We start from the raw sequence: 21,146 nt of genomic DNA, 5'->3' as shown, positions 1-21,146 counted from the left end.
AGAGCGGGGGCGCGCGCACAGGTGTGTGCAGGTGCGTGTGGGAGGAGGGCGGGCTCTCTCTAGGCAGGATACTCTTCCGCCCCTGCCCCTGGGCCAGGCCTGAGCATGCTAGCACGCCCCGGGGACTCCCTACCTCCCTGAGGGTCCCCACGAAGCCTCTTCCTTGTCCCCTGCCCTGAATTCCCGGCTCGGCCAGATGCTCCACATCTCCAGGTCCCCAGGCCCAGGACCCCTCCCTCTTTCCTTCTTGTTCCCCCCACTCCCCCACAGTCTTAGGTGGGTCCCTCCTCTGCCCCCTCAGACTCACAGCTTCCTCACCTCCGACCCTTGAGCCCACCTGAACCTCCAGCCCTGCCCAGCAGGACATTCGGTACCATCAGCTTCCAAGTGTCCCCAGCTGCCCTGGCACCGTCACACGGGAGGGACACCTGCCTCGTGGGCCCCGGGTGCCTCCTTGCTCCCACAGCGGCCGCCCCGCACTGACCTGTGGGCCGGGGCTTCCAGTGCCTCTGCTCCGCTCCCCCGGCCATCTCTCCACCCAGGCCTGCCTCACCCGAGGGGCATTCTGACCACAGCCCATCCCTGGTTCCCTGGGGCTCAGGGGACAGCGCAGGGACATTCCCACGGAAACCCGACCAGCCTGTGCCCCACGGAGCCGGAGACAAGGCTCTGGGAAAGCCTTGGGGAGTCAAGACCCCTGGTCCCCACCAGCCCCAGGGCCTTGTCTGCAGAGTTACATCCAGACTCACAGAGCGCGAGGACCCCAGAGGGCCTGCTGGCCAGGCCTGCTCCACAGCTGCAGGCGGGTCTTGTCCCTGCCTCCTGTCCGGGAGGGCCCGTCCCCACCTCCTCCAGGGTAGCCGAGCCCGTGTGATGGATAGAGGGGTGAGCCACTGGCTTCCCATGACAGCAGGCCTGTCCTCCCAGACCCCACCCTGTCCATACCCCGGAGGTGACCAGGCCGGTACCCAGCCCCAGGCTTGTCCTGAATGCTGACCACGGGGGATGGGGTGGGGATGGTTCTGGCCCAGGTTCCCAGCAGCCCCTGCCCAGCCCAGCCCCTGCCTCCGGAGCTCTGCTCTGTCAGGCTCCTGCTCCTGACGGAGGAGTCGCAGCCCCAGAAGTTCAGGGTTAGAGGAGCCTTTCCAGTTCCTGTCGCCTTCCTGAGACTGATGCGGGAATCCCCACTGCAGGACCCTGAGGGAGAGCTTGCTTCCTGCTGATTATTCCCCTGGACGGGGAGCTCACTACCCCGCAGTAGCCCGTCCTACCTCTGGGCAGGCCACCCTTGGGAAGTCTTCCTCTGCACTGCATCACCCAGACGGCCACCCTGCCAGCCACGATGTCAGCAAGGGGGTCACCCGTGGCCCCTCCCCCAGCTACCCTGACTGTGCTTCTAGGGGATTTCGAACCCTCACTGTGACTTGGCTGTCCCTGGGTGGCTCCAGGAGGTCACCAGTCTCCATGGCCTGACAGCAGGGCAGCCCTAGCCCCACCACGGCCTCCCCCTCCCCAACGTACCAGTCCGGTCAGCTTTTCACGCAGGCCCCGGATGTCGTCCTTGAGTTTCTGCTCCTTGATCCGCCACTCAGCCTTGTGGACCTCGCGGCTCAGGTCCCTCTCCGGCCCGGGGGAGCGGCGACTGGCCTCCAGCAGCAACACTCGCAGCTCGTTCAGGCTCCTGGCGAGGGGTGGGGCAGGGGCACAGGACAGCAACAGTCAGCCCAGCCAGTCAGCCCCTCTGCTCCCACACTCCAGCGACTCACAAGTGCCTAGAGACTGGCCACCCTGAGGGGGACACTGTCTACTAAGACAGCATCTGTGGGGCCGGCCCGGTAGCACAATGGTTAAGTCTGGAATGCTCCACTTTGGTGGCCCAGGTTTTCAGGTTCAGATCCTGGGCATCAACCTATACCACACTGTGGTGGCGACCGACATACAAAAACCAGAGGAAGATCGGCACAGATGTTAGCTCAGGGCCAATCTTCCACACCAAAAAAAAAAAAAAAAAAAAAATGACAGCATCTGTACCAGGAGGGGCCAGAGTGGAAACATGAAACCATTTGACCACAGCCCAAGAGGGGCCAGGATTTGAGAATGGGACGATCAAGAGGACTTGGCCTTTCCCAGAATGTTTTTAAAGTTTTTTTTTTTTAAAAGGTTTTATTTTTCCTTTTGCTCCCAAAGCTCCCCAGTACGTAGCTGTGCATTTTTAGTTGTGGGTCCTTCTACTTGTGGCATGAGGGATGTAGCCTCAGTGTGGCCTGATGAGCGGTGCCACGTCCGTGCCCAGGATTCGAACCAGTGAAACCCTGGGCCACCACAGCAGAGCACGCGAACTTAACCAGTCAGCCACAGGGCCGGCCCCTAAAGTTTTTAAGAATGACAATATTACTTTTGTTTAATTAAAACAAAACAGTCATCCAATAGAGCTCACGTGGCAATGAACTCATTTTTAAATGCCTGATGTCAAATGAGTTTTCCTTCCCATGTCAACTCTTAATCAGCTGGCAGTAGCTGCCTAAGAACTGTGATGAGAATGATTCTGAGGCCACATGTGGGCTCTGCAGAAAAGAGCGTGGTGATCAATTCGCAATGTCTGCCATGGGCGCGGATTGAAGGACACATCCCTTCTAAGCCTTTTCCCTTGCCTGCCTCTGCTATAGAGGAGGGGGAAACTCCCTCACCAGGTGGCCATGGGTAGTTGAGAACAAAGTGGAAGTCAGCTGGCACTGTCCCTTTCCCTTTCCTCCTCTTTCCTGCTATGAATGTGATAGCTGGAGCTTTAGCAGCCACCTTGCAACCAAGAGGGAGTGTCCAAGAAAACTACAAAGGTGTGGCACTGACATCTTGAGCCACTGAACCAAGGGTCAGCCACAGCTACCTCCAGATTTCTTGTGACATGAGGACAATGAACCTCTACTCATTCAATCTGCCAACGGATTCCTGGCTGATCTCCCACTCCCATGCTAAGTACCACAGGAGAATGGAGGAGCTCGCGGTGGCCTACATCAATCAAGGAAGGCTTCAAGGAAGAGGCGGACTTTAACTCAGGGGTTGAACCTCAAATGCTTACAGGAGCTGGCGAGTCATGTCCAGGCAGGGGTTGTCAGGAAAATAATGGAGGGGGGCAGCAACTGAGGAGACCCAGAGGGCCACGCCCACTGAGAGGGGGCAGGTGCTCCCCAGCAATGCTGCTTGAGGCCCTGCTGGAGGTGAGCCTAATGCTGTCAGACCTTCTAATTTAAGGGAATCTGGACTGGAGAAATTTGGATTTTATGTGAAATCTTCTGATTTTTAAATGCTGGTCTAGGTTTTCTTTTTAAACCTCATATGGGTCACACAAACCATGTCTATGGACTGTAACCCAGTGGTTCTCAGACTGTGGTCTGGGGAACCCTCAAGGGTCCCAAGACCTTTTCAGGGGGGCCCATGGGTCACAACTGTTTTCATAATAACAAAACTATTTTACACTGTCATTTCTCATGAGTGTACAATGGATTTTCTCCTGGGGCCACGCGGCATATTAAAAATTACCTCAAAAGGGTATTAAAATGTTCCTCTTTTCCAACCACATATCTATGTAAGGCCAGATTTTCATAATATTCTTCAACCAAAACAGCAAACAGCAAAGACTGACTGCAGAAGATGCGAGAATGCAGCTGTCTTCTGTTAAGCCCAACGTTCAAGAAATTGGGAAAAATGCAAAACAATGCTACTCTTTTCACTAAATACTTTTTGTTTTGGAAAATAGTTACTTTTTACCAAAAGCATGTTATTTATGTTACATGCAATTGGTTTATTATTATTTTTAAGTGGATTAATGCATATTAAAATTTTTTTTCCATTTTATATAGAATGAATAAACCAAAGCTCTTTGGGAATCCTCAATAATTTTTAAGAGTTTAAAGGGGTCCCTGAGACCAAGAAGTCTGGGACCACTAATCTTCCCTATAAGCTCTGCTTGGAGAACTGTGTTGAGAAGGATTCTGAGGCTGCCCCGAGCTTGGTAGAAGAGAGCACAGTGGTCCTTGGTGACGCCAGCCACCTGCCCCACCCGTCTATCCCAGCATGGCCTCTGGAGAAGATGGCCAACGTCAGGTGGAGTGAGAGTCAGGCTGGAGGGAGGACACGGCTGGGTGACAGAGCCAGACAGGTCTGTGCACACGGCCGATGGCGGACTCACCGCTCCTTCCTGAGCAGCTCCTGGCTGATGAGGACCAGCTGGCCCGAGGCATCGTGGGTCTTCCGGGACACGGCCTCCAGCTCGGCCTCCAGGCGCCGCTTCTCCTTCTGGAGGGTGTCTGCCTTCTTCTCTCCCGACTTGCACCTGCTCTCCAATGCTGAGGGTCAGTGGCAGGGAAAGGAGGGAGAGAGTCAGGGCCCCGAGGGAGTCTGGCCCACCTGGGGATCACAGTGACCCAGTCCACGGAGTGGGTGTCTCTCGTCCTGTGGAGCCAGGCAGCAGGGGGCCAAGAGAACAGCTACAAAAAGCCGACGGAGCCCTTGGAACACAGCAGCCCGGGCTGTGGGGTGTCCACCCTTCCCGAGACAGGACCAGGCGGTGACACTGGGGCCTGGACCAGGGCGAGCCACATCGTCACCTGAGCCTTGGAGGAGTCTGAGGTCAACCGACCTTTGTGGGGACCAAGTGTGCCATGTGAATGTCACGGGGACTAGAGAGAAGTGTGGGTGGGAACGCTTCCAGGACGGGGCCGTCTCAGGGCCACCACCACTGGCACTCTGGCGGACAGGAGGCAGGGCCAGTTCGTCACCAAGACACGCCAGAGGCCCCAGATGCCCCTGTCCTCATCCCCCTGTGCCTTCCTCTCCCCTGCAGCCGGCACCCTCCCCCCAGTTCTGAACCGCTGGTGCTTCTTCTAGGGACTGGGGGCAGAGACGCTGTATCAAAGTGACCTACAAGGAACCCATGTTTTCAAGACCAGACAGAACTGTAACAGAACTCCAGAGCACAGGACAGAGAGCTGGCGCTGGGGAGGGAAGCCGGACGGGGCCCCTGGTCACATTACAGACGATGTATGGGCCACAGGTCTCCCACCCGCTGCTGCCAGGTGGGAATCTGGTGCAGGTGGCCTGGCCCAGCTTGCCTCCCATGTAAGGCAGAGTCGGGGGGCCACTGACCCAGGCACCAGTCCGCTCAGCGCTCGAAAGCCTGCACGGCCCTGCGGGAGGGAGACTTACCACTTACTTGGGCCCTGAGCATCTCGGTCTGGGACGTCAAGGCTGTCACCTCTTTGTCCCTCTTGTTCAGCTTGTCCTGCAGGCCTGGGAGAGACGGGAGAGACGACAGGCTGTCAACATTCCCGGGCCAACGTGTGGTCCAGGGGGCGAGGGGCGGCCCTCCCACAGAAGCCCTAAAGCGGGGCCCCACTCGGCCCCCAGGGTCCAATTTCTTCCTCACGCCAGCCCTCTGTCTGGTAACCCACCATGAGCAAGAGGCCCCAGCACTGTGTGGTCTTGGGCGAGTTAACCCCAGAGTCTCAGTTTCCTTGAGTGAAAAATGGGGATAATGATGGGGCCCATGTCCCCTGGTCACGCGCATTCAGTATCGGATGGTCTAAGGACAGTCATAAGAAAGATAATGCACGGAAAGTGCTACAAACACATTAACCTTCCGTAAGTTAATTTATAAATTTAACATAATACCAAGAAAAATACCAGCAAGACTTTCATTTTTGTGGAACTAGATAAGCTGATTCTAAAATCACTTGGAAAGATTAGCAAGAAGAGCCAAAAGGGTTTGGAAAAACTTCTTCAACCAGTTAAACATAGCCCTACCAGAGGACCCAGCAATTCCACTCCCAGGCACACACCCAAGAGAACTGAAAACAGGTCTCGACAAGGTCCCGCAGACCCCGTCTACAGCGGCACCACTCTCAACAGCCAGCAGCTGGAAAAGCCCAGATGCCCACCCTCAGGTGGACGGACAAACACAACGTGGCATGTGCACACGATGGAATGTCACTCAGCCGTAAACAGGAACGATGCACAGACACACGCCACAACACGGATGAAGCTTGACTACGTTACGCTAAGTGCAAGAAGCCAGACACAAAAGGCCACATCCTGTATGATGCCATTTGTATGAAATCCCCAGAAGAGGCAAATCGTAGAAACAGAGGGCAGATTGGGGGGGGTCAGCGGCCGGGGAGAGGGGAGAATGGACAGTGCCTGGTAACAAGTATTGGGGTTTCCTTTTGTGGGAATGAAAATGTTTGTAACTAGACAGAGGTGGTGGGTGCACAACACTGTGAATGTAGTCAATGCTTCACTTTACAAACAAAATTGTTCACTTTAAAACGGTTAATTTATGTTAATTTTGCCTTAATTAAAAGAAAATGGCCAAGAGAATGTTGAAAAAGCAGAGCAGGAAAGGCTAGCCCTCCAGTAATTAAAATACAAACAAAGCTTGAACAATTAGAAGATCATAGGACCAGCCCTTGAACAGACAGAGAGGTTACAGGAATGGAATAGAAAGTCCAGAAATAGAGGCAATTAGATAAGAGAATTTAAAGATGGTGAGGTTGGAAATTCACATCAGTGGAGGGAACATGAGTTTCTCAAAAATGATGTTGGGACAAGTGGGTACTCTTTGGGAAGGAAATAAACATGGGTTCCTTACCTCACACCAGCTAGAAGGATGAATTCTAGACGGATCCAAGATTTAAACACAGAAAATGAAACTTAAAAAGTACCAGAAGACACCAGGGGATGCATTTTAAAAATAACAAACCCAGACACCAAAAAAGAAAAGACTGATTTTTTGAAATCTGAATGGCAAACATCACCATAAGAAAAGTCAAAAGACAAACCACAAAAGGGCAAAAATGTTTGCAATGTCATATATAGTTTCTAGAAATCAACAAATTCTAATTTTTCCAAACTGAAAAAATGGACAATGGATGTGAATAGAAATGGGAATGGGGCTTCATTCACACTAGGAGAAAGGCGAGTGAAGTTACACCAGGTCACAGCTTTTACTGTTCAGACTGGCAAAGATCACAAGTTTGGTAAAGCATATTGTTGGTGAGGTTTATGGCTAAACACACTTTCAACCGCCTGGTGGGAGTGAAAACTGGTTGAGCCCAATGGAGGGCAAGGTGATTTTCTGCGGCAGGGTGTGTAACAGACAAAGACTGGGCACAACCTGCTACCCATCAGCAGGGAGCTGGTGAAACACGTGATGGTCGCCCCACACAGTGGAATATTCTGCACCATGTAAAGGAACGCAGCGATGAGGCACAGTCTCCAAGACGCACGATTAAGGGAAGAGTAAGAGGCGGAACAGCGGGCAGGTGTGGGCCCCTCTCTGGTGGCGCCTACGGCTCGGATGCGCAGGAACCATCTCCAGGAAGGAGCCCAAGTTGGCTAACTTGTGCCTTTGGGGAGGAAAGCAGCGAGTGGGGGACCCTCTGCTGCACGCCCTTAGAACCAATTACAAGTTAACATTTACTTTAAAAATAAAGTTAAAGCCAAACAAACAAGAAGGTAGTTGGTGCAGTGGCCGGCCCTCCCCATGCACAGCTAGGCACTCCCACCAGCCGCAGCGGGACCGGCTCAAAGGCAGACCCCGCCTGCCCTCCCCGAGGGCCCGCGTCCCGGCCCGCCAGCGGCCACTCACCCTCCACAGTCTCCTTCATCCTCATCTTCTCCCCTGAGATGTCGTTCGACTCAATCATCTGAAAGAAGGAGCCCTGTCAGGGGCCGCTCGCCTCCCACCTCTGCTCAGCCCAGCAGCCGCCCGGCAGGGCACCCCAGCCCCGCCCAAGGTGACGTGCAGGGGGCACGGACATCCCCGGTCTGGCCTCCCGGACAACAGAGGCCCCCCTCTGCTCCCAGGGGCCCCAAAGGCTGCTTGCACAGCTTCCTCGTGCACGCCCCCACCCCTTGCTCTGTTGAAAACATCTATAATATTAGACAGATGTCTCCTTCTCTGGGACGCCGAAGGAGGCTTGTCCCTGGCATCCGTTTCCATCATCATCCAGAGGCAAGACTCCCAGCCTTGGTTTCCCATCCATAGAACAAGTAAGGACCGCCATGGGGTGGCGTGCAGAGCACGCCCAGGGTCGGCTCCCGGAGGGCCGTCAACAAATGCCACTTACTTCCTCTGCAATGCTTCTTTCTAATTATAAACTCTTAAGCCAAAGAAGAAAAGGTCAATTAAGAAAAAAAATCTGCATGGCAAACATCGATGAGCTCCTCATTGCTTCTTGGCAGAAGTTTCCGGCCTCCGGACAGCTGGCTGTCCTCTGAGCCTGCCATTTGCTGGAGTCTAACACTGCAGATCAGGGCCACACAGAGCTGAGCAAGCAGTCACCTCCATAAATCTGCCCCTCATACTTCTGCTCATACATCCCAAGCCCCGTTTTAGTCTGTCAGTTGTAATTAATTAAGCCCCCTTGGTCTTTATTTATACATATTGCAGGGAAAATGAGGCAGACACTAGAAAAAAATTTTCTTTGAAATCTCCATACTTAATGCATGAGACCAAACATCTAGTTGTCCCTGGACTTAACCCTCTAAATCTGGGAGGCATGTGGGTCCAGACCGAGAGGCTCCATGTGTGTAGACATCAAGAGATGGGTCTTCCTGGACTCACCTCCCACTCCTCAGCCTGAGGTCTGTGACTGAGGACAGGGCTGTCCTCAGGCCTCTGTCCCCCATGCTCTATGGAACCACGGCAGCCTCAAACCTCCCCCGCTAAGGGGTCCAGGTCTGGGGTCCCAGGCCCGACGAAGCCACTGCCCTGAGCAGCCAATCAGGCCGTGTGCACACAGCTAACCTGGGGCTCCGCCTCATCCCCTGCCCGGGATAGCGGGGGAGCACTCGCTCAAAAAGGCCGCGGCAGCGGGACCTCAAGGCGCCATGAGGGCAGATCTCCTTTTACAAAAAGGCGCCTGTACTGGCACTCCGAAAACCGACTGCTCAAGCGCGGAATCCCAGTTTAAACGTATGAGGGGAACCGGGGGCTCGAGAAACCCAGGGGCTTGTAAAAGGCAACGTGCATGCTGCCGGCTGTCCCTTTATCCGGGACTTGACTCTCGTCCTCGGCACCCTGCCGGCCCTCGGGCAGCAGGCCTGGACATGCCCTCTGCCACTGCTAGGTGAGAAACTCGGGGAAAGCTACTCGTCTTGGAGTCTTGGTTTGCTCATCTGTGAAATGGGGCCAATATGGACCTCTCGGGAGTTCAGGTGGGATAGGCCTGGCACAAAATCTCATGCCCAGAGCCACTCAAAAAGCCCTTCCTGGCCCCCTGGAGTGGACACGGCCCATGCCCCCCGGGGTCTCGCCTGCTAAGCGCACTCAGCTGGGACTTCTACATTTGGAGCAACACTGATACTGGTGGCAGCAGCCTCTCCAGGGCCACGCCCCTCCAGTCTTCCAACCCCACTCTGGGGACCCCCACACTCCGGGGAGGTGGCCGCTGGACTGCTGGTCAGTCCCATGAGGACTGGGGACCCAGAAAGTCTCATTAGAAATGTGGCCGCCTTTGGTTCCCCTAGGTCAGTGCTAGAGTTGGAGACGGGAGTCCCGGGAACAGGCAGGGTGCCCGGCGTGTCTGGGCGAATCGGAGACTTAGGGACCAGAAGGAAGGCTGTTCTCTGTGCTGAGGTACACATCTCTCCAGGCCTGGTTTGGGGGGGACCCAGGCAGGTCAGCTCAGACTGCCTTGGGTCCCCATGGTCACCAGGGCCAGCTGCCCTTCTGACGGAGGGATGAGGGTCTCCTCCTCTGAGCCAGGTGCCCTCTGACCTTGCAGGTGCATGCTTCTGGGGGCAAGGAGAAGGCCTCCCTGGGCTGGAAGAAAGTGGTCCATAAAGACTGGGCCCACCCCACCCGGGCCCTCACACCCAGGCAGCTGCTGCCTGTGGGCCCCACCACAGCCCGGTGGGAGGGGCGGCCGCCTACGTTGGTGTGCTGGGACGAGCACAGGGACTCCATAGCCTGGAGTCTGTTTTCGGCAACCAGAAGCTTCTCGCGCAGCCTCTCGGCCTCCTGCTTGCTCTGGGCCTCCGACCGCTGCAGCACCTCGTAGTCCAGCATCTTCTTCTCGGCCAGGGAGATCTGCTCCTTGAGGAACTCGATGGCCTGTGCCTGGCCCCGGTACTCCAGGTCTAGCTTCTCCAGCTCGTGCACCCGCAGCTCGGCGTCGCGGCGCTGATCCTGGGCCTCCTGCAGCTCCAGCCGGTGCTGGCTGGCCTGCACCTCCAGCTGGGCCTGCCAGTGCTGCCGCAGCCCAGCCAGCTCCTCCTGGGCCTCCTGCAGCTTCTGACGCAGGCCCTCCTTCTCCTTCACATGCATGGCGGTCTCGATGTCGTGCTTGGCCCGCAGGTTGCCTAGCTCCAGCTGGTGCTCCATCTTGATGCCCTCCATCACGGCCTTCAGCTCCCCTATCTCCTTCTGCTGGGCGCCTGGGCCGGAGTTCAGGGTGGCCTTGAGGTCCTCCAGGGACTTCTGGTGGTCCGAGGCCAGCGAGTCCAGCTTGGACTTCCAGTTGTCCATGAGCCCCATGTTCTCGCTGGTGGCCTGCTGGACCTTGGCCTTGAGGTCCACTACCTCCTGCGCATACTTCTCGTTGGCCACCCGGAGCTTCTCCACCTCGGCCTGGTAGGCCCTCAGGGCCTTCTCGTACTTGTCCCGCAGCATGCCGCTCTCCCTCTGGTGCTCCTTGCTGGCCGACAGCAGCCGCTCGCGCAGCCGAAGCGTCTCGGCGGCCTCGGGGTGGTCAGGGGGTGGCGGGCCAGAGTGCAGGAGACAGTGCTGCAGCTCCTCGATCTCACCCCGCCGCAGGCTCAGTTCCTCCTCCAGCTGCAGCACTCGTGACTTCTCGGCCACTGTGGTCAGCTACGGGGGGAGAGGGAGACAGCGGTCAGTGGGCAGCTGGGGGGCAGGGGACACGGCAGGGGTGAGGGGGTCTCACCACTCAAGGGCCCAGCCTCAAGCGAGGGAGGTCATGGGGAGGGTGCTGGCTGCCTACCACGGCTCCCAGAGATGCCCCCAACCAGTGCCCCAGGGACTCAGGGCGCCAACTGTCCACACTGCCCTGGGTGGCCTGGGACAATCGATGGCTAAAAGAAACCACCCATCTGAGCTTGCAGATTTCTGCAAGTTCATGTTATTTTTAAAGGGCAGAGCTGATGGAGGGAATTTCACGCTCTCCTGCTCTAGGAAAGTGTCCAGCTGACCCACAGAGGGGCTGTCCAGAGGGCATGGCCAAAGAGGGGTCCGGCTTAATGCCTAAAGCGGAAAAGAATTAATGTTCCCAGACCGCCCTTCTGATGGAAAATGCTGAGATCAGAGGCTCCATCCTCCCTCCGCTGATCATGTCAATGGTCACAGATTTGCAAACAATATATTCAAAAGTTGTAATCTTTTACAAGCTTAAAAATGTTGTTTCTGAAGGTGACCTTTAGTTCAATAGACCTGTTTTTGTTTTTTAATCAGGTTGGACCCCAGATCAAGAGGCCTCAGTGGGAGAGCCCCAGCCTGTCAACTGCGACTGGCTTGGTTTTTGTAAGCAGCCTCTGTGCACACGCGTGTGGACTGCATGACCACACATGGTCACTGGGCAACAGCTGGTGTGTGCAAAAGGACCCGTGTGTCTCCAGACGCCCACAGGCATGCACATGCTGGTTCATGTGCTGAGGCCGACCTGCAGAAACTGACAGGTGTGCCCCACGCCCACACGCCGTTCTCCCAGTCGCAGCTCGCTGGCTGCTCAGCTCTGCTGCCAGGGGAAGCGCAGCGGGGCTGTCTGCTGGGTGGGGTTGGACTGGCCAGCTGTTTGGATGTGTGCCGGCCCCAGGGCATGCATGGTGGGCGTGGAGGGGCCAGCTGGGCCTGGAGCCTGGACTCAGAGCCATGCCCTGGGACTCGGGGAGACCTCACCCCCAAAGAGAGCTTTCCCTGGCCTAGGAACCGCTCCCCGACCCATCCTATCACAACACCAGATCCTGGAGCTGACAGTCCGCTGCCGTGGGGACACCCTCACACCCCGATTCACCCCTCCCCCAGCCCCAGGTCCCTCAGGCTGGCCCCTCCTACCACCATATTGAAGACCCCCTAGGCTACAGAGACCTGGCCCTACAGTCCCCTGGCCTCCCGCCTTCCCCAGCCTGGGAGAGGGAGGTGTGGACAGGCTCCACGCCTGCCCACATAAGGGGCAGACATTCCCAAGAGGCCCCCGATTTCTGAGCATGACAAGGCCTTGTCACGGCAATGCATGGGGAGGGGGGACGGGAGGGTCTCCCAGGACGTCCCCAGCCAATGGGATCATGAGCTGGGGAGCAAGGTCCCAGAGGGCCAAGACCCCCGGCCTCCCAACGACCATCACGTGGCTATGGAGCATAAGCATGTTCCTAAACCTCTACTTCCCTCCTAGAAGGGGCGCGAAAGGAAAAAACCAATGAGGACAGCAGCCGAAGACAGAAAATAATAAAACAGAGGAGCCGAGAGGGGGCGTCCGCGGGCAGGGGGCTGGCGGGCCGGAGGCGGGCGCGTTACCCTGTTGTCGGCTAATTCCCGGAGCAGCCGCTCGGCCTGCGCCTTCTCCAGTAGCAGGCTCTGCTCCAGCTCCCCAATGCGCGCGTGCTCCAGCTGCGTCTGGGTCTGGTCCACCCCGGGAGGGGGCGGGGGCAGGGGCGGGGGACAGGGGCACAGGAAGAGGAAGCGGAGAAAGAGAGAGAAAGAGAGAAAGGCGGCGTCATCTTCTGTGCACAAGACAGGAGAGCAGATCAAGGAGAGCAGGTCCTGGGGGAGAGAGGGGGTCTGCGGAGAGCTGCCCGCCCCTCCCTGTGTCCTGGCTGGGTCTGCTGAGGGCAGAGGAGGGCGGCAGCACCCTGCACAAGCCAGCTCTGAGGGGGTGCCAACAGACACCTGTTCACTTGTCACCCCCAGATGGCCCTTCCCCTTGCAGCTCCTGGGGCGTGGCCCCAGCCTACTGGTGGTCCCCATCAGGTGGCCCACAGGCTGTTCCTCATTTTAGGCACAGGATCCTGCACACGGGAGCCCCCCAGGGTGGATGAACGAGTAAATGACCCCAGGATTCCCGGCCCCCAGGCCCGTGCTGAAGGTGGATGAACCAACCTCATGGAAGGTTTGCAGCAATATACCCACACCCTCCTGTTCTCCCGGCCTGGCCTCCTCAGTGGAGGCCGGGCTGTGCCTCCCAGAGCCTGCCTGAGCCCAGCCCCATCATGCCCACATCCTGGGCCCCGAGGAGGATGCCTGGTCTCCTGAAAGCACAAGAGCATTTTTGTTCCGGCTTCGCAACACCCGCTTCACAGGCTAACAAAGCCCCACATTCTCCGACTGGCATCCAGACTGGCATGTGGACCCAGAACAGATTGGCGAGGGCAGCAAGGGGCTGAAGGCTCGGGCTCCAGTGCACCTGGAGCAGCCTGGACACCAGGTTCATGGGGCGGAGAAGCCAGAGGGTCCCCCTCACCCTCCCGCTTGTCCTGCCATCATCTAGGAGAGCAGGTCAAAGCAACTGGTGTGGCCGTTCTGAAGCAGCCCGGCCGAGCAGCACAGCGCACACGTGTAGAAACAAGAACGCACACCCAGCACCAGCACGGGTACCACTTGCCCAGAAACACTCCTGCAATTCATCAAGAGCTGGAGATGTTTATGTCCTCTGGCCTGTGATCTTACTTCTGTGAATTTTCCTAAAGGAACAACTAAAAAGCTTTTCTCTCTCAAGAGGGCAGCAGGCCGCAGGCTAACAAGCGCCTTACTCAGTCTCTTCCAGAAAATTCTAGGCTGATGATGGTGCCTCAATCCTGGCCTCACAGGGGCCACGGCCCCACCCTCCTCTCCTTGACAGTGGGCACAGCAGCCCTGCCCGGGACCCACATTAGATGGAACATCACAGACACCGTATGGGTGGCCCCACGGGCAAGGAAAAGCCTCCAACTTCACAATTCCAAGGGCAACTTCATTTGGTGCCCCCAAAAGGACCCCTCCCCATCACCTTCAGAACTTCTAGCCTCCTGGTCCGTGGGCTGGGGTCTCCAGGGGCACAGGGGGCCCGGGAGAGTTGCTTCCAGCACCTGCTTCATTACGATACCGTCAACCACAGGAGCCGGGGCGGGGCAGGCTTAAAGGCTGGATGTTAGGTGGGGTGGACAATCCGGCCTTCCACGCTGCTCCAGGCACCCTGCCCCAGGCGTGAGGAGTGGGGGCCACCAGCGCCCTGCGTGTCAGTCTCAATGTTAATGTTCACAAAACTCCAGTCAAGGATCTCGGGGCCGCGTGAGGGTGGATGTCACTTTGTCCCATGCACTAATTTGGGACCCCATCCCCCACGTAAGGGGAACAGTCTCAGCTGTCTGCCCATCTCGCAGGAGAGAGAGATGCCACTCCAGGGAGACAGAGCCTCAGGTTCAGAGGCACGCGGCAACGTGGGGCAGCACGAGGCCTGGAGCTCAGACCCCTCGACTCCAGAACTGGGGCTTTTCCCCCGCAACCCAACTCCACGGAGTGGGGGCACAGACTCCCTGCAGTGACACGGAGCAGGGAAGGAGGCTCCTGAAGGGGGCTCCCTGTTCCCCGCCCCCACTCAAGTCCTGCAGCTCGGTCCAGCCTGGTCTGAGCCCCTGAGCTGCAGCCTCCTCCCCCACCTGGCGTCTACCTGGCTCCAACGCACAGAGCCACCGCCACGGGACACGCCCGGGTAACTGAGGGCTGGTGCCATTAATTAATTGGGGAAGGGGTTTCCCCTCTGCACTAGGGGCTCCTGAAGCAGGCCAGTTCTCATCAAACAGTGGATGCCAAGTTCATAAAACTGGCTGGGTCCACTGCAGCAGGTAAGTGCATTCCTATGCAAAGAGGAAGTTAACACTGAGGTGCTAATTAGTTCACAAAATAATAACACAAAACCCATGGCTCATTAAACAACAACAAACCCTCAAGTCTAAGGCAGCTACCGATGTCCCCACCCAGGTGGCAGCAGGCAACGCACACCTTGTCCTGAGGCAACGTGGCAACACCCATTCCAGAACCACAAATGTGACCCAGGACTCCCGCCCTGGAGGAGCACCTCACCAGGCTCCTGGCCGGCTCTGGCATCAGGGACATAAGGGTGGGCAAGATGGACAGGGTCCCCACCGCCAAGGGGCTCACACTCTGGGACATAAACGATAAATGAGTAGTGACGGTCATTTCAGACCGTGACTTGGGCAAGGACAGAGCACTGGGCAGAGGCAAGTGGCACGGAGGCAAAACCAAGGAGGCAGCAGGGGCCTCAGAGAAGCACCCCTGAAGGGGAGGTGTGAAGGAGCCAGAAGCCTGCCCGAGGCGGTGGGGGCCGGAGAGGTGGGGCCCCAGGCAGAGGGGGAGCAGAGAGGAGCCCCGTGCACCAGGGGCAGTGCTGTGTGGCCGGCGGGCCCCTGGGGCGCCTCCACGAAGCCAGCTCTATCTAGGGGGTGGCACGAGAGGTGTGAGCAGGGGAGGACAGCATCTGATTTATGTTTTTCAGAGACTCGGTCACATGATGTCTGTGGCTGACTTCAAAACAGCACTTGAGGGGGCCGCGGGTGGGGTGTCGCTGAAACGGGAGCGGCCGAGAGTTGACAATCCTTGAAGCTGGAGGATGGGCAAATGGGGGTTCATCACACCATCCTCTCCACTTGCGTGTAGGTTCAAACGTTTCCAACGTTAAAAATTAACAGGATCTTTTTAGCGGCAGTGTGGGGGGACCAGATAGGAAACAGACGGGCCAAGCAGAGGCTGTGCAGTTGTCCAAGGCGAGACGCCGTGGCCTGGCCCAGAGAGGTGGCCGTGCGGTGAAGAGAATCAGCGAGGCAAGGTCATGAGCATTTCTGATGGAGGGAGGAGCGAAACAGAAGATTCACGATGCATTTTAGCTGTGGGGCCTGAGCCACTCTGTGGGCTGTGGGGCCAATTCCTGAGATGCAAAAGATATGGGGGGCGGGGGGCGTGAGGCGGAGGCAGGAACAAACGGGGAGATCTGTTTTGGACATGTTCCACGTGGGAAGCTCGACTGGGTTGAACAGTGTCCCCCAAATTTGATATCCACCTGGAACCTCAGAATGAGACCTTGCTTGGAATAGGATCGTCGCACATGTCGTTGATTAACAGGAAGTTGTGCTGGATTAAGGCGGGCCCAAAATCCAATGAGGGGTGTGCATATAAGAAGGCCATGTGGAGGGGACAGAGGGACACACAGGGAAGAAGGCCACGCGCCCATGCGGGCAGGAATGCCAAGGGCTGCCAGAGTCTTACCAGAGCTGGGAGGGAGGCACGGAACACTCTCCCTGGAGCCTCCCAGGGGAACTGGCCCTGCCCACATCTTGATTCCAGACTTCTGCCTCCAGAACTGGGAGAGAATGAATCTGTGTTGTTTTAAGCCACCGAGTGGTGATAACTTGTTCCTGCAGCCCCAGGAAACTGGTCCAGGTGCCTGGCACTTCCCCACCCTGGTGGAGATGCCCAGGAGCCATGCCAGTTCGGAGGCTGAGGGGAGACTCAGGCAATCGTCAGCTTATAAGCTCTCGGGGGAGTGCCGACGGAGAGGCCCTCAGACAGGCCAGCGTTCAGAGGTCAGGAGGAGGCTGCGAGGCTGGAACGGGGTACCTCGTGTGGTGGGGGGTGAGGCAGCAGGAGGACAAGCTGGGGTGATACAGCTGGAGGGGGACCAGGAGCTCAAGGAGGCGTTCTGGGTTAAGTTTTTGACTTTTAAGATGGGTGGGGATTAACAAGACTTTGGGTCAATTTTCCTTCTGGTTGTCATGAACATGGTCACAATAAAAACAAGAACAGGACTCTATTGTCCTTTGACTGAATCAGCTGTCTGTCACTGTCTCTCCCACCCCGCCCGCCGCCTCTCCCAGCCAGGGCTGACTGGATCTGGGGTAGAGACCTGATCCAAACCCAGCCAGCCCATTGGCTAGCCTGGGACCAATCGAATTCTCTCGAGAGGAGGCTGGTAGATGGTGGGTGCTGGAGCCTGGGTGTGGCCGAAGGGTGAGAGGGAGTACATGTGCCCAGAGACCTGGAGACACAGTTAGAGGGAGAGGCGGGCAGAGAGACAGAGGTGGAGCCTGACCAGGGGTCAGGAGAAGAGGGAGGCCCCTGAGCCGGGGAGAGAACAGGCTTGGCTCCTGATGCTGTTCCTCGCTCTGGTTCCCCGAACTGCCTGTGAGATTCCCCCGCAGCCTTTCAGTCAACCCCTGTTGACTGGAGTTAGCAGGAGGGGTCTCTGTTCCTTGCAACCACAGGCGCTTTTCCCAGAAGCCCACCCCAACCCCTGCAAGAGGGCAGCCACCCAGCAGAAAGGCTAGCCAGACGTACCAGACGACCTGCCCCCTCGGCCCAGAGGGAGACACGTTAGAACACCTGACACTGGGCCGGGGCTCCCACACTGCGCTGCGCCCCGCCCGACATCCATCCTTTCAGCTCAGGCAGCGAAACCTGCTCAAGGAGGGCAGCTGGCAGTGACCCTGCGCAGACGCACACATCCCTCCCACAGCCGGGGTCGTCCAGGGACAAGACAACCGCATGCAGGCTTGTGCTGGGTGCTAGAGTCACAGGGCTCTTAGCGTGGCTCTTCCACAAAATCAGAAACGGAAATTTCCCGTTTGAGCTCAGAAATCATCTAGGGCGGTGAGCCCGGAAGTGTGGTGTCTGGACCGGCATCACCGGGAACTGTTAGAAATGCAAATTCTCGGTCCCACTAAGACCGACCCAGCGGCCACTCTGAGGCCGGGCCCAGCATCTCGCGTCTGAACGAGGCCTCCAGCGGAAGAATCCTCAGGTTTGGGATCACCGATCCAGCTCAGCCTCCTCATCTGACAGCTGAGCCAACAGTCCGGGAAGGGAAGAGGCTGCCCACGGCCTGCTAAGGCCAGGACCCGAGCACGGAGAGCGTCCGAACTCACTCCCCTGCCCCCCTGACAGCTCCCAGGGAGCAGGGGGCGTCCTGCCCACCCGACGGTGGCCTAGTGAGCCCTGCGGTCTCTGGTGTGGTGGGCAAAGCTGGGGGGGCCTAGATCTTTACTAACCGATATGCACATTCCCCACCCCTCAGCTCAGAAAGGGGGGTCGGACAGGAGAGTGAGCCCAGACTGCCTGTCCAGGTGTCATCTCTGAGGAGGGGCTATAACCAGCCGTCCTTGTGGGCTGAGCTCAGGAGTCGCGAGTTCAGGGTCCTGGTCCCGTGGCTGCTACCTTGTCCCATGACTGGGTGAGTCTCTCTGTCTTTCTGAACTTGTTTTCCTATCTTTAAGTTCTGTGACTCAACAAGCTACTTCCAGCCAAAATTTTACCGGGAATCCAAGAATCCAAGGGACGCTTTAGGGCTACTGCCCAACAAAGAAGGGACAAGGGAGTCCAGCCACTGTGTCCTCAGGCCCAGCCCTGTGGATACCCTGGGTCCACCCCATCTCTCGCTGGGTCCATCCCAGGCAGCTGCTGACAAAGGAAGCACGGCCCCTCTGGGGCTCCTGGAGCTGAGCCTTTCCCACCTTGGTCACCCAAGTCATCATGACCTGCCCCACCCCCAGCATTCTCCCAGGGTATGACCTCTGACCCTTCTGCATTTCACCCTCACAATCCCCCCAGCCCTCCCAGGGGGCCCAGAGTTGCTGCCTGGACCTCACGGCCATTTGCCACATCAAGGGCTGAGCCCAGGTGCAGGGGCAGGTTACCTCCAGGTCGCCCTTGGTGATGGACTCCTCCTCCACGCGGAACTGCAGGTCCTCCACCTTCCTGCAGGGGGAGACGGGGCTGAGCGGCTGCGCCCAGAGCCGCGGGTTTCACCAAGTCAGACGGCAGAGAGGGGAGGCCACAGGCGGCCGGAGGCCACGCTCAGACCAGCAGGGGCCAGGCCCAGAGGCCCATGGCTGATGGGGGCAGACCCTGCTGGAAACCTGCAGGCCTCCCAACTTCCCGGCCTGTGCACTCCGCAGAGACCACTGCCTTCTCTAAATGGGGGGAGTTTAATGCAACGTCCTTCCTCCCTAGGCGGGTTGTGGGGATAAGGGACAGGATGGACTGCAAACGGAAGCACAGCGATGCTGGTAACAGCTGTTTTCGTTGCTGCAGGGAACAGACCCTGCCACATGGAACAGTCTGTGGGGGAGGGTGTGAGCTTCTTTCCCCGCTGACCCTGCTCTCATCCACCGGCCTCAAAATCGGGGGTCAGAGTCCCAGTGCCTACTGCTTGGGCTGCTCCCTGACAGGGAGGGCCCCCAACGCCTGCACAGGGAGGTGAGGAGACTAAGGCCCAGAAATGGCAAGTGACCTACCCAAGGTCACTCAGCAAGTCCAGGGCAACACTGGGACTTGCACCCGGCCCTCCCTGAACACAACTCCCACGATGTCTTAAAAATCTGTTTTTGTTTGTCGGCATCAGGCACGTTGCCATGGGAACCAGGTGAGCATCTCCAGCAGATATAAATAAGCCTCCTCTCCCGAGTCAGACGTAACAACAGCCTCCGGAGCACGTGCCTCGGCCAAAAGCCCAGGACAGGCCCATGGGTGGGGGGCCGAGGACGGGGCTGCCTACTGCGCAGGGGCGGGAGGGAGTGCAGGAATCTGTGTATCGGCTGGAGGACAGAGGCTCCTGGGCCAAGGGAAACCCTGTTCCCGGTCAGCTCTGCGTCCCACCAGGTGACCCAGGACCAAGTCACACCAGGGTCCCCACTCGCCACTGTGGCAGGGCAGAAAGAACCAGCGGCACCATTAACAGGCTGGTGGCCTCTGGCAAGTCCCTTCCCATTCTGACCCTCAGTGTTCTCCTCCGTGACATGAGGACAGTCCCTGCCTCCCAGGCCGAGTATGATGCAGAGACGACACAGCGCGGGGCTGACACCCAGACACGGGTGCTTCCAGTGGCCTCTACTACTGCTTCTTTGAGCCTCGGTTTCCTGACATGTGAAATGGGAATGCAGCTTCAGGCCAGGAGCCATGAGCTCCAGGCATGGACCTGGCACAGGGGCGCTCTGGGCACGTGAGTGGCCCCCGGGTGGCAGACAGTCTGCCTGTCTCCCCAGGGTGCCTGCGTGAGAGGGCTCCCGCCCCAGCAGGCATCCTCCTCACAATCTGCTTTAGGAGCTCGGTGGCCGGAGCAGAGCCCCCAGGCAGGAAGGCAGGCAGCGAGCGCACACGGGGTCTCCCGCGTGCTCAGCACTTAGTGGGGGCTTTATCCCCCCAGCAGCCTGCGAGGTGGGGACCATCACCCCCATTACAGAAGAGAAGACTGAGGCCCGTGGAGCACACAGCCCTAGTCTGGGGGACGCGGCCAGCACGTGGTACGGGCAGGGTTTGCAGCGGGCCTGCTGGTCCTGAGACTGTGCCATTCCCAGTCCCCTGAAGGAGGCTCGGGGAGCACGTCCTCCAGGCAGGCCGGCCAGCACATACCTCCTCTCCTCCTCCAGCTGGTTGGACAGGTCCACCTTCTCCTTCCGCACGCTCTCCACCAGCAGCCGGGCCCGCTGCAGCTTCTCCTCTGCTTCTGCAACATACTGGGCCCCGCGCAAGGGCCAGGACGGGTCAGCCTCTTCCCAGGGACCAGGCCTGGGGGGCAGGGGGGAGAAGCATGGGTGGTACCAGGGGCCGGGCCTAGAACTCCAGCCACCCCTATTCCCCTGCCAGACCTAGTTGGGCAAGGACCGAGGGCCTCGAGATGAGGGGAAGGCCCAGCTGAGCACCTGGTAGCGGCCGGCTCACCCAGCGCGATTCTCAGGTCCACCCGCCTCCAATACCTAGTACCCCAATATCTGTCACCTCCCTCAAGCCCTAAGGGCTTAAGGCCCATTGTCTTGTGAAGGCCCCTGTCACAGCACACACGTGAGCTTGGATTAATTCCAGCACCCAAGGGAGGCGTGAGCCTGACCCCAAATGGGGACAATGGCTCCAGAGGGTGCTCTCCCATGGGAGACAAACATCAAGGAGAAGAACAGACACAGGACCGCAGCCGCCTCAAGAGCAGGCGTGAGGGTCACTTCCCTGACCCCCAGCCCGTGGATCTGCTGGGAGCACCCTCTACAATGTGGACAGCTGTCTACAAAAATGTGGACACGAGCGTTACTTAGAAAAAGTGAGAAACTGGAAGCAACCGAGACACCAGCACAGGACTGGCCATACCAGGAAGGACACAGCC

At 58.0% G+C, this 21,146-nt stretch overlaps 1 protein-coding gene across 3 annotated transcripts in view; it reads right to left on the bottom strand.

The window, feature by feature from the left end:
• The window catches only part of CLIP2 (CAP-Gly domain containing linker protein 2), a 77,848-nt gene that overhangs the window by 5,120 nt on the left and 51,582 nt on the right, over positions 1 to 21,146 (bottom strand). The window contains exons 7-14 of one of the 3 annotated variants that reach the window (XM_046667099.1): positions 20,405 to 20,508; positions 18,691 to 18,751; positions 12,527 to 12,631; positions 9,932 to 10,867; positions 7,643 to 7,700; positions 5,203 to 5,286; positions 4,187 to 4,343; positions 1,522 to 1,681 (exon numbers count right to left, since the gene is read on the bottom strand). In XM_046667099.1, coding sequence (XP_046523055.1) covers positions 1,522 to 1,681; positions 4,187 to 4,343; positions 5,203 to 5,286; positions 7,643 to 7,700; positions 9,932 to 10,867; positions 12,527 to 12,631; positions 18,691 to 18,751; positions 20,405 to 20,508 — 1,665 coding nt within the window. Of the gene's footprint in view, positions 1 to 1,521; positions 1,682 to 4,186; positions 4,344 to 5,202; positions 5,287 to 7,642; positions 7,701 to 9,931; positions 10,868 to 12,526; positions 12,632 to 18,690; positions 18,752 to 20,404; positions 20,509 to 21,146 lie in introns of those variants that run through there. The other 2 variants (XM_046667101.1, XM_046667100.1) reach the window with 2 other exon arrangements.

Source organism: Equus quagga, chromosome 7 (genome assembly GCF_021613505.1).
Source record: "Equus quagga isolate Etosha38 chromosome 7, UCLA_HA_Equagga_1.0, whole genome shotgun sequence".
Classification (NCBI taxonomy): domain Eukaryota; kingdom Metazoa; phylum Chordata; class Mammalia; order Perissodactyla; family Equidae; genus Equus; species Equus quagga.
The sequence above is the reverse complement of the archived record's forward strand: the minus strand, read 5'-3'. Positions and strand labels throughout refer to the sequence as shown.